The 15,261-nt window shown below is 40.5% G+C and overlaps 2 protein-coding genes and 1 long non-coding RNA gene across 3 annotated transcripts; 2 read left to right on the forward strand and 1 right to left on the reverse strand.

The window, feature by feature from the left end:
• The first annotated feature begins 183 nt into the window (after window positions 1–183).
• parp12a (poly (ADP-ribose) polymerase family, member 12a) lies at window positions 184–5,866 on the forward strand. The gene is made up of 11 exons (XM_020106503.2): window positions 184–590; window positions 1,812–1,938; window positions 2,049–2,304; window positions 2,401–2,550; window positions 2,662–2,848; window positions 2,961–3,135; window positions 3,257–3,474; window positions 3,574–3,661; window positions 4,134–4,264; window positions 4,530–4,681; window positions 5,158–5,866. Exons 1-11 carry the CDS (start codon window positions 268–270, stop codon window positions 5,412–5,414), a joined length of 2,064 nt encoding a protein of 687 aa, XP_019962062.2. The 5' UTR covers window positions 184–267; the 3' UTR covers window positions 5,415–5,866.
• An 8-nt stretch (window positions 5,867–5,874) lies between these two features.
• Window positions 5,875–11,955, reverse strand: tbxas1 (thromboxane A synthase 1 (platelet)). Its single transcript, XM_069527766.1, has 13 exons — window positions 11,818–11,955; window positions 11,336–11,429; window positions 10,996–11,048; window positions 10,816–10,912; window positions 10,583–10,699; window positions 9,933–10,021; window positions 9,689–9,837; window positions 9,428–9,558; window positions 8,928–9,269; window positions 8,741–8,829; window positions 8,465–8,602; window positions 7,836–7,998; window positions 5,875–7,338 (listed from the first exon to the last, which is right to left on the reverse strand). The coding sequence occupies exons 1-13, from the start codon at window positions 11,916–11,918 to the stop codon at window positions 7,225–7,227; spliced, it is 1,677 nt and encodes a 558-aa protein (XP_069383867.1). The 5' UTR covers window positions 11,919–11,955; the 3' UTR covers window positions 5,875–7,224.
• LOC138410776 (uncharacterized) lies at window positions 9,142–11,973 on the forward strand. Its single transcript, XR_011243357.1, has 4 exons — window positions 9,142–9,281; window positions 9,920–10,057; window positions 10,600–10,725; window positions 11,763–11,973. It is a non-coding gene; the product is annotated as an uncharacterized lncRNA (long non-coding RNA).
• The last annotated feature ends 3,288 nt before the right edge of the window (window positions 11,974–15,261 follow it).

Raw genomic sequence — 15,261 nt, forward strand, 5'->3', positions numbered from 1 at the left:
TTTCAGGGGAACTATTTGTATTTTTTTTAAATGTGACATTAACATGGAAGCTTTTGAGATTGTAGGTACCAACTATAGCACGTTTCACTCCTCACTTTAAATGTTTTCAAATGAAAAAACATTTGTGTTGTTGGTAAGGGCAGGGCTTCAACTTTTCCTTTCCTTGTTTTTCAATTAAGTTTCGGTTTCAATTCTCTGTAACAAAGAGCGACATCAACTCCTCCGAGCAGCTCCTCGAGTCTGTCTGCTGAACGAGCCTGTCTCAGGATGAACTCCACCATTTCTACATTTGTCATCAGGACCCTGTGCGACCACCAGGGAAGTCTGGACTCGAGGCGGCTGAACGAGAAAATCGTGAGGAGTTTCCCCGGTGTGACCTCCCCGGTGCTGCGGAGCGTCCTGTTCGACGACGGTAGAATATGCATCAGGTCAGGCAGAGAGAAGGCCACCGGCGGCTCCACGATGAGTCCGGACAGTCTGCTGGTGGCTAAGACCAGTCTGCGCCTCTGTCAGAGGAAACCCGGAGATTGTCCGCAGTGCGACGGCCTCCACCTGTGCAAGTATTATGTCTGCGGAGACTGCACGTTTGGGTAAGTGGCCTCCTGCTGTTCAGACTGGAACACCAGTAGGTCTGACAGTTTAAAGGTCAAGTGTGTAAGGTTTAGGTGAAAGGGATCTATTGATAGAAATAGAATATGGAGAAGAACCCTGCCAGCTAGTTCAGAAAGCCCCAATCATGTGACATACCTCATTCTCTACAATCATCCATTATACGCATCCACCTTATTAGGCCTCCTATTTAAGCAGATACATTTCCCATCACCCCCTCTGCTCGCACTGCTGCTGCAGTATTGCTTCCACCTGCTTCAGCCCCTCCACCGCCCCAGCATCCACCTGCAGGCTCCACAGGCGGGGTTACAAGAATCTGCTCGTCACTCCCATTATATCTGTGTAATTATATTGGAGTCTAGACGCTAAATACAAACTATGTTCTACTGCTAAACATTTGAACGTGAGTTGTCTGACTGAAATAAAATAATCACAGTGATGTTTTCAGTTGTGTATTTCATCAAAATTGTATGAATTGTTGTTTTAGTGTTGTTTAAGGTGTTTAGTCTGTCCATGGCGGCCTCTGTAGAGAGGACCTGCTCCTGGACAAACTAAACTGCTTTGAGTTTTTATGACAACTGAAGGCTGCCATGGATGGATGTCGGGATTAACCATTTTTACGATGAACCGCGGTTTGATAACGTCACTTTTTCATAACCATAAGAATTGATCAAACTAAGATATCTAACTATGGTGTCCTGCCTCTCGAGTCATGTAATTTGTGTGTGAGCCACAGAAACGTTAGTTGAGAAGAGGGAACTGACTTAACGGCCTTACTTCCACCAACATTGGACAAACAACTCCATCAGAGGAGTTTACGGTGAGAGGAGAAAAACCTGTTTACTTTCAGTTTCTGATCAGCCTCCGCAGGAGCAGCTGACACACACACACCTTTCTCTCTCTCTATCTCTCTCTCCCTATTAACCATTATAAATGTAGCCGAGAGTTTAATTCACCTGTATTAAAAGTTAATATTATTATAAGGACATGAAGAATGAGGCTTGAACCAGGACACCTTTAGTTTTTCAAAACTAGTCAAAACAGAACAACTTCCGTTGCTGACCCTTCAAAATAAAACTTCCATAAAGATACACAACTTACGACAGAAAACACAAATTTAAATCCACTTAAGTCCAACTGAAGATGGACTTTAAAATTTAGCCATAAACTCATTTTGCCTTTTTTTTTTCTTTTTTTTTTAGACTCAATCCCCATAGTCTGGCTTCTCCTTACAATGCAGACATTTTAAAGAGATTCGGTCTTCAAGACTTTACGGAAAAGCAGCTGTTCCAGCTGTTGCTGCAGAATGATCCCTATCTGCTTCCTGAGGTAAGCTTCACCAGCAGCAGTGGGAGCTCCAGGTGTAAATTCAGAGTCCAGTTGCTGTTGTGTAGAAAATACACATTTCTGAATGAAATCCTTTTTATATACCTGTGTAGATATGCCCACATTACAACAGAGGCCACGGTGAGCATGGCACCTGCAGGTTCAGCACCTCCTGCAGCAAGCTTCATGTCTGCCTTCACTACATCAAGGGGGACTGTACGTTCGGATCCTCGTGTAAGAGAATCCATAACATTGATGCAAAAGGAAACAAGATTTTGCGCGGATTGAGTCAGGAGACTATTAACAACCTGTGTGAGATCTACAGGAATAAATACATCATCATGGGTCAGCTTGCTGCTGCTGTCCCAGGTACAAGATTATTCATTGCTTGTAAAAAATGTTGAATTTCTGTTTCCACCCCCCCCAATCATCTTATAAAAGAGATTGTATGTGTGCCTTCCTCAGTGCCAGCAGAGGTGAAAATGCCCACTCGGTCGCCTTCCCACAGCACCTCTGGATCCCCCCCAGGTCCTGTTTGTGCATCTAAACCCACAACTGATGCTGAGAGGAATGAAATCTGCCTCTTCTTCATTCGCAGACACTGCAGCTTCAAAGGTAACAGTAACGCAGGTCACATCTCCAGTGCAGTAACTGCTAAAATAAATAATTACTATATATCTATCACAGGCTAAATTGGTGCCTTCGTATCCTTGTGTTCTTCCCCAGGGAAGTGTGTCCGCATCCATTGGCACTTACCTTACAAATGGCAGGTTTTAGACAGAGATGGCAAGACCTGGAAGGACTTGCCTAATATGGAAGACATTGAGGAAGCCTACTGTGACCCTGGACAAGATGCAAGCTCCACAACTCAAGAATTGAGTTCAGGGATTTTCAGTTTAATGGGACTTCGAAGGTGCATGAATAAAGAAACACTGGAATTGTCTTTTGAGTTTCTAATAGAAACATATATTTCAATTCCGTGATTTGTATAATCACCTGATTTACAGTACTTTGCTTGCTTTCAGCTCTCTGTCAACCGTTGTGAGGGGAGTTGACTTTATGAGGATGACATATGAAGGGTCTCCAGTTCGTCGACTGTCCACTGCCTCCTCTGTGTCAAAGCCCCCTCACTTCATTCTCACTACACGGTGGCTTTGGTACTGGAAAGATGAAAAGGGGATATGGCTGGAGTACGGACAGGCGAGTCACATTTGTACTAATAACACAGCTCAGGCTCTTTGTTATATCCCTGTTTTCACTCTGATTAATTGTCCCACATTTGATAAATGGAGCTCACTGTGCTCTTGTTTGTTGTCTTCAGGGTGACCAACAAGCTTCTGTCACTTCAGAAACTCTGGAGAACTTGTACCTGGCAGAGGGAGACACAGAGATCCCTTTTAGTGCTGGCAATCAGCATTATGTTCTTCACCTGGGGAAGCCGCTGATGTATCAAGAGAACTTAAAATACAAAACTAAGAGAGAGGTCAGACGGAGGCCTTGCTTTGTGTCTGCCCAAGACGTGAAGGTGAAGCTGGATAGGTACTGTATTATCATTAACACTTCCAGACAAAGATTTTCATGTCTCACGTGACGTCATCAGTCAGACAGGTCGTACTGTATGTTTGTTTCCTTTTGTAGCACTTCGTCACACAGCTCCAGCTCCTCCATGGACAAAATTGTCCCATCCTACTGGGACATGAAAGCCCTGTCCGATTTTGGATTCAAGGTATCTTTACAGCATTTATTATTTGGCTTTATTTTTAATGCGTCTGTGCCGGCTACAGGTACTGGTCTGAGGCACTATGATTTCAGGTTGTCCGCCCGTCTGTCCCATTATCGTGAACGTGATGTCGCAAGAATGTTTTGAGGGATTGTTTTTATAAAAATTGGTACAAACGTTCACTTGGACTCACTGATTAACTGATCAGATTTCAGTGGTCAAAGATCACAATGACCTTATATGACTCTGGGGGGAAAAAACTGTTTAAATTTGTATACGGAAACTGCACTAGTTGGCAGAGGAATAAACCAGCAGTGCGGTAATTCCAGTTATTTCTTCTTCCCTTAACAAGTTGAGACGGGGGGTTATCCCCGATGGAGGTATGATTTGTAAAGTTCTAGTTTTTACGATGTTCTGTTTCTTAATAAAGATTGAATATAAACTTCATTAATGACTTGTTTTATCTGTTGTGTTTCAGCACGTACTTCTCTCCAACTCTGCAAAGGACCATAATATGATTGAGAAGTTATTCAGGAGCACTATGCCTCTGAGCAGAATTAACAGCATCAAGAGGATCCAGAACCCTTCACTGTGGAAAGTCTTTCAATGGTAAATATTAAAGAGCCAGAATAGCCGAAATGAGAAGTGTCTGTTATACCCACTCTGCTACATATGAAAATAGTTAGCCTGACTCGGCCCACAGGTTATAAACTCAGTCTACAGCCAAATCTATCTCGAGTAAACGCGTTATATATTATTTGTATAGAGATAAATTATTCACGAGGGTAAAGTACTGCACTCCTACTTGAGTGTAAATTACTTAATGTCTACATATATGCTTTATGACGCTTTATATGCTTTTTTGCGTGTTCAGGCAGAAAGAGCAGATGACAGAGAGAAATGGAAGGAAACCTGTGAATCAGCAGTATTTGTTCCATGGCACTGATGCGTCCCTGATTCAGGCCATCTCTGAGCAAAACTTTGACTGGAGGATGTGTGGTGTCCACGGTGTGGCCTACGGCAAAGGTAGAGTACGACGGCCTCAGCAGCCATTCCAGTAATCGGAATAGAACGGCATTCAGTAGAGCTCATACCTCTGCCAAGGCTCAACAGTCTCCTTAAATTCAATCAAATCACTTATTCGCACACACTTATAGATATCAGTCCCCTAAATGTCCCATCTCGCAATGTCAAAGAACATGAAAAGTAATTCCTGGATCTGAACCAAAATTGAATGGGTTCTTTCTTGGGGCTTAGGGAGTGGAGGGTATGCGAGTAGTTTTTGCATAATCTTGCTTATTATTTCTTACTTCTTACTATTGGGAGACGTAATGACTACAATTCAAAGTATCCAATATTGATGGAAAATTATTATTTATTAGTACTGTGCTGTGTTTTGGTGTAGAGCAGTAACTGTAAAAAGCAGCATACTTGTAACAAAGGTAGCTAGAAAAGAACCCATCACGTTTTCCTGCCCATACTAACACTTACTCATTTATTAGGGAGCTACTTTGCCAGAGATGCATCCTACTCGGACAGGTATGCCTGCATCAAAAGCACCATGAACAAGATCATGTTCGTTGCTCTGGTCCTGGTGGGGGAGTACACCAAGGGATCGAGCAGCTTTGTCCGACCGCCACCGAAAGCAAATGGCAGAACCTTCTATGACAGCTGTGTTGACAACGTGAGCAGCCCCAGCATCTATGTTATCTTTGAGAAACAGCAGATTTATCCAGAGTATGTTATTGACTACACATAATGCTGATGTTTCCCACACTGAAAGGTTTGGTCAGGGTGAAAAAAAACAAACCTAATTATGGGATCATCTTTGCTTTGCACAATAGCGGCCAGTGCCTTTGTTGATGGTGGAAGAAGTAGTTACGGTTAATCCTGTATTGAGAAATGTACTGAAGTAAAAGCTTTGGTTTGATCTATTCATTTATACACTTGATATTTTTAATATTTACCTCTGAAACATAGAGAAGCAGAAGGGATGAAGAAGAGATGAAGAACTGATTATATACATGTATTCATAAGACAGAATGTATAGAAATATATTGCTTTAGTTGCTACAGTTAACATTTATGGTTGGGGGTGTCTATTATTTTGTGTTTAGTTGGGTTAGTACATCTCCCAGAGGTTAAACTCTCAGTCAAGATATGGAATGATGTTTGCTGATAGTTAAAAAAGTTAAAAAGTTTAAAAAAGCCATCAATGTATTCTTTGTCATTATTTAACACCTTTATTTTAACTGTTTAATGAATTAATAATAAGAAATCTCTTTAGTCACTGAACTACACACATTTTACACACACATGGTGAATCATCATCATCAGAAAACTTATTGCATTTATTCAAACTTAAACTGGATTAATGATTTCATTTAGAATTCATGAACTCAGACTCACTCCCAACGCACGGGTTAAAATTCAACAGAGCAGATGTTTCAATGAGAATAAAAAATTAATGGCATCACATAAAATAAATCATAATTCCACAGTGCAAACTTATGATGGAGTATTAGGGCCAGATAAAAGATAGAAAATTCTGAGATTTAAGGAATAAAGTCAAAATATTAGATCAATTAAGTTGTAATTGTGAAGAAACTCATATTACAGGAATTAAGTAAAAACACTAACCCATTTCTTTTTTTGTGGAAATAACCAGCAACCAACAGAATGGGCAAGAGGTCTACGTGGTTCTTTCTTTAGAACAAATATTTTTGTTATTTGTGAAATCTACAAAAAGCAGAACTTAACAAGATGCTCCACATTCCTGGTTTTAACATAGGCGACAGGCTAATGTTCTGATATTCCCCCTTTAAAATTACACATAGCCTAAAAAATACAAATGTATTCTCTTAATATTATGGCCTTATTCTCGAAATCTTATTTTCCCCATTTAAGTGACCCTGACACTCGTTGTTCAAACCTGTCAACACTTTCTAATAGTGAAATAAAAACTACAAATCAGCAGCGACCACTCTCGACTAGATTAAGTAGATTTCAACAATTGCAGTAACTTATATTTGGTGGTATGTCTCTGTTCTGGGAACTCCCAGAGAGGAGGGTGGAGGTGGTTTGTGAAGTGGCTTGTAATGGAAGTAGTACGCAGCTTAAATAGAGCACGCAATTTCACATGAGTGGAATCACAAAAATAAACTGACAGTGCAGTTTGAGCCTGTTCAAAACAACAGCCTCAGAAACAGTAATGCTGGTTGCTCTTTCAGTAGAGCACAATTCTTCTCCGTTGTTCACTCCTATGTCTTTATTCACACGCCCTCCAGCTCCCTCTGTCATTATTATATTTAACTGATGAAGCCATCAGTAGGGAGTTCACAGTTTTGTGCAAGTGTCATTTATGACAGCAAAGAAATTAGGCCCAGTCTCTTCTCCCCCCTCAATGAAAAGGCATGAGATGAGCACAATGGTTGAGGTATGCATGGTACTTAAATTTAAAGTTAAAAAAAGTAATCTATGGAAATTAAAGAGCCTGGAAAGTATTACACCATTGACCTATTGGATGATTTATAACTTTTACCACCAACCAAGAAGATGAACGGTGAGTTTCTAATCATCTGGTGGCGAATTCAATTGATCCGCTCCCGAATTTCTTCTAGTGATTTTCACAAATATGCCATTTTTGGGTCCTAAAGTGCTCGATGACTTCAACTCGAGCGGAACCTACACAAAGGAGAGAAGAAAATACCACATGTAAGACTTTCATGTTGTACTGTGTGTGTACTGTACGTAGCTTGCAGATGTAGGGTAAAGTACAGTAATCAGACAACAGTAAGTATTTTTACAGCTGCACTATCACGTGTTAGGTGTGGGAGCAGCAGCTTTTGTCTCGTTTGTCTTGTTGGATTGGATTTTTTTTTACAGCTATGACCTCTGCTGCTACTGTGGATGCACTTTGATTGTACAAACAAAACTCTTTGATAGTCTCGTTTTATGATACTGATATACATGTCAGTGTTTGTAGGATGACGGGATATTGACAGATGCAAATGCAGACACAATCTATAGCCTTAAACAAATCTATTAGCTGTCAGACTGCAACTCTGCAGGAGTATTTCCATTTTCACCTCAGATACATGCATACATGCAAATGACTCCTTTGTGAGTTTCGAGCCGTACAGTCATGTTGATTAGATTGTTGTCTGAAGTGTGAAACCCACCTTCGTCTCAGTGCAGGCCACGATGTTGTATTTGTGAAACAGATGAACTAAAGCCATTTTGATCTCCAGCTGAGCGAGCCTCATGCCCACGCAGTTACGGGGGCCGGCCCCAAACGGTAGATATACAAATGGATGTCGACCGGCCTTGGCCTCTGGTGTGAATCTGTAGGTAAACAAAATGTATACAGCGTTCATGTGGCTCTGTACAGATCTTTTTAATATTATATTGAATGCAAAGTAATATAGTAATAATTATTATTATTATTTTAAATAGTCTCAACAGTTTGAGTTTGAAATATTATGTTAAACCAGTTGGAACAATATTGTCTACATTTATTTATAATGATATCATATTTTTCAGCAGCATTTAAAAATAATTCCTATGAATATAAGGAATTGCTTAATTCAGATGGATGTGGATGTAAAATTTATTTTGCAAGCTATCAGGTCAGTAACAGGGAAAGTAACGGCTATTCACTGACATGATTTGCATGTACATCCACCAGTATCTGATCATAGTGACATCCATTTAAAGAAGTGTTTGTTGTAACCCAGCTGAATTTATCATTTGTAAGTAAAATATTGTAGTGGGCTTATAGTTGTGTTTAACCACTCCAGCAGCCTCCTACCTCTCAGGGATGAACCTCTCAGGTTCGGGCCAATGCTCGGGGTCGTAATGGAGGAAACCCGCAGGGATCTCCAGCGATGCTCCTTTAGGGAGAAACTGTCCATTCACCACACAGTCCTGATCGATGTCTCGTGCAAACCTTTGTGGGACAAAATGCAGAGGAAAATGTTGGCTCTACACTATTGATATACCTCAAATAGTTTTTTTTCTTTATATGTGATTAACGTATGGTCTTGGTCCTTTTTAAACATATATAAATACATAAATCATCTTCTACCTGAATCCAGGAGGGTAGAGGCGCAGTGCTTCACAAACAACCATGTCCAAATACTTCAGCTCCTGAACATTTGTGTAATCTGGTGACTCCTACAAACAGGTGGCACAAGATAAAACCCATAACTGTCTTTTGTCATAACTAAATGAAGCAAAGAAGATCAGATTAAACCATGGGTGATTACACTCACATGTCTAGTGAAGAACTCATCAACCTCTTCCTGTACTTTGTGTTGACATTCAGGGTGGATGGCCAGCAGGTAGCAGGTGAAGCCCAGGGTGTTGCTGCTGGTTTCGTAGCCTGCCAGGAGGAAGACAAAAGACTGGCCCACGATCTCATCCTCAGTTATCATCTTTCTCTGAGGAGCCCTGCCATGCGCCTCCTGATCTGAGGCCGATGGCTGCGCTGACTGAGCTGGCTGGTTCCTGTGATTGAGCTCATCGGTATGGTTCAGTGTATCGAAGTGCTCCAAAGACACAGACTCTTTGCTGGTTCGAGCATCCAACATCAGCTGAAGGAAGTCTCTACGCCTCTACAAGAAAATGTAAGGGTCAATAGATTAATGTAAAAAATTATATATCAGAAAAAAAACTTGAAGGAGATGCAGATGATACATAGAACACGCAGATCAAAAAGAAAAATGTGGGAATGTTCTTGAGGCTAAGATAAATAAATGTCCCAAAGATTCACCTGTTCAGGAGGCTGCTCCTCTCTCTGCGTGATGATCTTCTGGATACAGTTGATAAAGAAATGATTCATATTGGCAAGTCTTTTGTTGGGGATGAGTCCCACCAGAGGAGCCGCGATGAAAGGAAATGCAACTGGACACACAAATCAGATTCATTGATTTTACCCAACCTGAGATGCCGGATGTGGACGCATCCACATGACTCAATCTACAAAACATATATAATGTTATAGACAATAATAACATCAATACATTGGACTCACTAAAAAATAGCGTGATGGGCCTGAAGAAAGAGAAGGAGAAGAACATCTGAGCGTGACGGACAAATGGGTCATCTGGGTTTTTCTGAGAGTCCACCTGAGTTGCAAATGCCACACTGGCAATAACATCCATGGTGAAGCAGCCAAAACATCTGCGAAAACATTTGCAAAAACATGAGGCAGGGCAGGAAGAGACACCTTCATTTGAATAGACTTTGTTTATTGTTTATTTAGATCATTTCACTACCTGTGGATGTCAAAGGCCTCTCCTGACTCTGCGTACACATTCAGGTTGTTCATCAGAACGTTGGTGGCTGTGTTGATGAGTGGAACCATCTACAAGAGAAAACAGCGACACTTGTCACAACTGCTGTGAGTGAAATCTGTCTTTTCAATATCACTCAAGTCTAATATTGATCATTCAAGAAAAGCTCACAGTCACACTACACAGCTGAAATACTCTGATGCTGATTCATGCTGATTGAATGCATAATATTTTCTTAAATAAATAAAAGATGAGCATGTGATGCACTGTGGGGAATCAAGTCAGTAAATGAGTCTCCACCTGATACATTAGGTTAAAAGCAGAGGCCATGAATTAATAAGACAACATCAGCAGTACAAGGCCAACAGGCTTCACCCTGAATTCCAAAGAAAGCTGTGTAACTGAAGCCGTGAACTAAACAGTGATTTCATTATCACCATTTGATATATTGTCTTTGTTAAAACGTAACAAAACAGAATTTAGATATTTTGTACCAAACCTTGAAAGTTACGTTAAGTTTAACTCCTCCACTTTCTGTCTGTGTCCTCAGACTCCACACGTCCATGGTCTTTTAAAAAACTTATCAGCTCATTCTAGCTAGTGTCAAAATAATACAAGTCTGCTTATCTCACCTCTTTCATCTTTGCAGAGCTGAAGGACGGGGTCAGGATGCTCCGCACCCTCTTCCAGCGCTCGTTCCTCAACATGAGCAGGCAGTCAGACATGGGCTTGGTGGCGAAGCGAATCGTCTGTACAGAAAAACAGGAGAGTACAGGTAAAAACATCCTTTATCTTTACCACATGACGAGTAAAAACATTATATACAGTATATGTTCGGATTTAGTTAAGTTAGTTGTGTTGTCACCATTCTGTTTGGGAAACTGCTGAAGTCTCTGACCATCACTTGTCTGAGCATGTCAGGGTCTGCGACCACCACCACCGGTCTGCGACCCAAATAGTACCTGATATACACCAAGTAGAGTAAAATCAGAGCTACATTTCATTTAATGTGGAAAGTGTAAATATGTGAAGTCATTTTATTTACCCACAAACTCTGCCATGTGTCCTTATGAGATCAGCGATTGGGTTGAAAAATCCCTGAACAGAAGATTGAGGAACAATGTTAACTAATGTAATTTAACAGTGTGACAACTAATCAGCCTCACAACTCTTTCACATGAAGGGACAGCACTGACACTCACGTGTAATCACAGACAAAAACAGAGAGGAATTTAACTAATTAATGGAGGCATCACTCTCTGTCTCTCGCTGTGGGAGGTAGTTGATGGGTTAGACAATGATTTGACACAGGGTAAATATAAAGACAAAGTGAAGGGACACGAGGGGTAAATCAAAATTTGTTGGAGGCTGATGCAACGTCTTACCTGGCGAAACATGAATATGTTACCAAATAAAGGTAACGGCTTCGGGTGTTTGATGCCACATCGAGAAAGAACAGAATACGGGTAAATTGAATACCTAGAAGACAGAACACAGAGCTGTGTTGATGAGTGATGAATGAAAAGAATAAAAGCAAAATTAATATTCTGCTTGATTTATTATTTGGGACCTTTGAAGGGATAGTTCACAGAAAAATTAAAATTCACTCGTTATCTACTCACCACTATTCCGATGGAGGGGGTGGGGGAAGTGTTTGAGTCCACAATACACTTTTGGAGTTTCAAAATTATAGGAACTTTAACTAGAAACTTTAACTAGAAAACTCAACTGATGTTTGACTGTGTGTGTGTGTGTGTGTGTGTGTGTGTGTGTGTGTGTGCGCGTGTGTGTGTGCGCGTGTGTGCGCATTAGTCGACTGGGACAGAGAAGCAGAGTTTCATGAACAGTTGCTGAAGTGTTTACTCACCAGTACAGAAGACCTAGAAAGATGAGGAAGAGGCTGAGAGTCAGAGAATATCCGCCGGCCTGAGGGTGGAACACTTTGAGAAAGTCAGCTGCAGCCTCCATGATGGAAACAAACAACTTCCAGCATCAGATTAAAGCCCGAAGAGAAAGAGGACAAGACAGTGTGGTTACCTTGTGAATAGATGCTAATGACAACTTCCTACAAATGACCTCTATATAACCCCTGTTTGAATCATGACCCCCCTGCTCTCTTGTTGACTAAGACCTGAGGGAGACTCGTCTCCTGCACAGTGAGTTTGTTGGTTTCCATGAGAACCAGTCAATGATTTGTGTGACGCTCTGATAGTGTTCACCTTTCCCCTGCCCCTGTGAGCAGAGGACTTCGGGTCATGTTCTCTTCACAGAAGCACAATGCAGTTGAACACAAAACACACTTGAACACCGCTGCTCCGGCTGGAGCTCGTCTTCTCAAACCGATAACCACCTAGCATGATTTCATTTAAGAGTAAAAAAAACCCTCCATGACAAGCTAGGCTAGCAGGTAGCTAACAACAAGCTACTCTGCGTCAGTAACGTTTTCATTAACGGTGTCAGCTCCGTCCTCTAATACAAAGAAACTTTATTTACTGTAAAAAACAGGAACGCGTGTGAACACTCACCTCATCGACACGAGTCAATGTTGTTGTTGTGCTGTCTTCTGCTTTTTGATCACTTGCTCCTGACTCAACAGAAGCCTGAGCTGCTCACTGCCCCCTAGCGCACCGGATCATACAGCAGCCAACTACGACCTTCCATGTTCCACTTCGTTAAATAAACCAAACAATTAAAAATTAAACTCAGATGAGTTTAAGGTGTAATTTCATCTTATTGTTCGGTTCAATATACAGAACAAGAAAAATCAGTATATCCGACCTGCAGAGCCAGAGAGCTCCTGTCCAGACAGAAAACTCTTTTAAACTCTTTAAACGAACTTTATGTTTCCCTTAAAAAGCATGCAAAATCAGTATAAAGCTAAAACAAACTATATATTTATATTTATATATATATATATATAAAGCACATATCTACAAGTGTGTGTGTGTAGGCTGTTTTGACTTAATAAATGTTGATATTGATAAAAAGACAAGAATATATATATATATATATATATGCTTTGTATTTATTTATATACGTATGTGTACATGCATGTATATATTTGAAAATATGTTAGTGGCCCTGAAGACAAATGGGAAAACACAACAGTAATTAATAAAACCCACTGACAAATCAGATGAGAAAAAAAGACAGGAAATCTAAATCATACAGTTTGTTGTATCAGAGACGATTCTCGTCAACAGCAGTGTTGTTGTGTTGCTGTCTTGATATTTGTAATAACACAATTCTCCCAAAACAACCGATAAAGTTGAGACTGAAGGTCATCTGAGTATTCCTCAGGTGTAACCTGCCTCTCGCCCACTGTCAGGGGCCCAGTAATAATTGTTTTTATTATTATTATCATCATTATTATTTAATGTTATGGTCCATTTCATGACAGATGCTTTTTGTCTTGTTAACTTCAATGTTTTGGTATCATTCTGCTTTTCTGTCTCTGGAAGAATCTTTATTTGTTTAGGGATGCAAAAACAAATTCCTATTCAGTTACTGAGCAACCGTTACAACGGTCAGAGCAAACTAAGCAAGAATTTTTATTGTTAACTTTTATTGGGGGTAAAAGGTGAAGTGGCACCATTATTTTTTTGGGATATGTGGGATCCTCTTCAAATAATAAAAACCGCAGAGTCTTAATAAAAACCTCTTTTTGCTTGCGAGGGCTACACTTCAGTTTATGGATCATTCATGCAGTGAAAAAGGCCTAAAAGCAAAACAGTGGTGGTGTTTTCAGAGATTAAAACCACACGGCTTCAAGTTGCAGTTCCTCAAGTTGCCTGTGGAGAGCACTTAGACACCATGTTATCTAGTACTCATGCTCTTTCAGTCCACAAACAGGAAACAGCAACAGTGACACAGCCTCAGAAGTGTGTGTGCAGGGAGCTTCATACCTTAAAGTGATTGAAAAGTCCAAATATAAACACACACATGAAAAATAATGCAGATGTATTATTTCTAAATCTTCCACACTGTTTAAAAACAAAACACCTTGCTCCAAAAAAGTTGCTTAAACCGATCACCATCTATTTTAGACGGCACTGATTCCAACCCCCCGGCAGCAATAACAGGTCTGTAGCAGTAAAACATTGCACTTAAAACAATTTTTTTCTATTAACTTATACTGTGCATTAAAATCATCATTTCAGTTGACGGTACTGCACTTCTGTGGTATTTTATGGTATTGGTGACTTTAATCCTTTTTATTTCCTGCATCCATGACTCCCTGCAGACTGCTGCTGAGGAAATGGTAAACTACTCCATTAGTCCTCTCAGTATAGAGGCATGCAATATTCACTGAGGAAGAGCGACGTGTTTTTCATCCGTCTTCAGCAGGGTTCTTTCGGCATCATGAAAGAAAAAAAAATCAGTTTGATGCAAAATAAAGTCAGCCAAAAAATGTTTTTCATGCAGTAACATATTGCAGATGTGCAGAGAGGCTATTCTCAGGAGTCCGACTTCCAGGAGAAGTGACAGATCATTAGGGCGAGTGGGCCCATTTGAATTCAGACGGCATGGTGTCCTAATTATGCAGACTCAATGACAGTCACTTATCTAAATCCTCTGAGGTGTTAAACAAAGCTGACTCTGCAAATTCACAGTGTTTATGAAAATGCGTGCATGTGACGTTGGCCTAATCAGTCAGCATGTTACTGCATAAAGAGGCGTGTCACAGAATACAGGATGTGCAGAGGTCCGTGTGCAGAGTTGTGTTTTGGATCTGTACCAAATTTCACACACTCATGAATATCAGTTCCATAAATATACCTGGTTGTTTTCATCTCGACTTATTCTCTGAGAAACTGAAAATCTTGACGAATCTCGAAAGGTTAATCTGGATCTGCACCTAAACTAAATAGATTCTCTCTTGGGGCACGTTCCATCCTTCCTCCAGGTTACATGGTGTTTTTTAAGTTGTTTTTGTTTACTCTTGCTTACAAACAAACAAGCAAACAAAGGTTTGGAGGTGAAAACATGAGCTTCCTTGTCTTTTAAGCCCAATAGTGAAACAAGCGAAGGCACATTTTAGCAAAATGATGAAGGATTTTTTAAAGGGATGATTGAGAAAAAGTCAAAGAGCTCAACAAAGATGAGTAAAGTCATTAAACACGACATCTGGATCATCTGGATTCAGTTTTTCAAGTCTCTCTTTCACAGTCCATCCTCCCAGAGCAGAGATGCACAATGTTTCTGGTCTGATGAACGTGCAGCATCCTTAGCGCAGCATGCAGCCAGGCAGGAGTAACAATGGGAGCTGGAGCGGCACTAAGCTATTAATGTACAGACTAACTGGGGAGGA

This window comes from Paralichthys olivaceus, chromosome 7, assembly GCF_024713975.1.
Source record: "Paralichthys olivaceus isolate ysfri-2021 chromosome 7, ASM2471397v2, whole genome shotgun sequence".
NCBI classification, from domain to species: domain Eukaryota; kingdom Metazoa; phylum Chordata; class Actinopteri; order Pleuronectiformes; family Paralichthyidae; genus Paralichthys; species Paralichthys olivaceus.

Excerpts from the sequence above, each read along its gene's own strand:
- tbxas1 (XM_069527766.1), bottom strand. The coding sequence starts at position 11,918 with ATGGAGGCTGCAGCTGACTTTCTCAAAGTGTTCCACCCTCAGGCCGGC. Across the intron at positions 10,022-10,582 it reads GCTCTGCAAAGATGAAAGAG|ATGGTTCCACTCATCAACAC; the intron begins GTGAGATAAGCA and ends TTTCTCTTGTAG. Across the intron at positions 7,999-8,464 it reads GAGAGGTTCATCCCTGAGAG|ATTCACACCAGAGGCCAAGG; the intron begins GTAGGAGGCTGC and ends GTTTACCTACAG.
- parp12a (XM_020106503.2), top strand. The coding sequence starts at position 268 with ATGAACTCCACCATTTCTACATTTGTCATCAGGACCCTGTGCGACCAC. Across the intron at positions 1,939-2,048 it reads ATCCCTATCTGCTTCCTGAG|ATATGCCCACATTACAACAG; the intron begins GTAAGCTTCACC and ends ATACCTGTGTAG. Across the intron at positions 2,849-2,960 it reads AGTTTAATGGGACTTCGAAG|CTCTCTGTCAACCGTTGTGA; the intron begins GTGCATGAATAA and ends GCTTGCTTTCAG.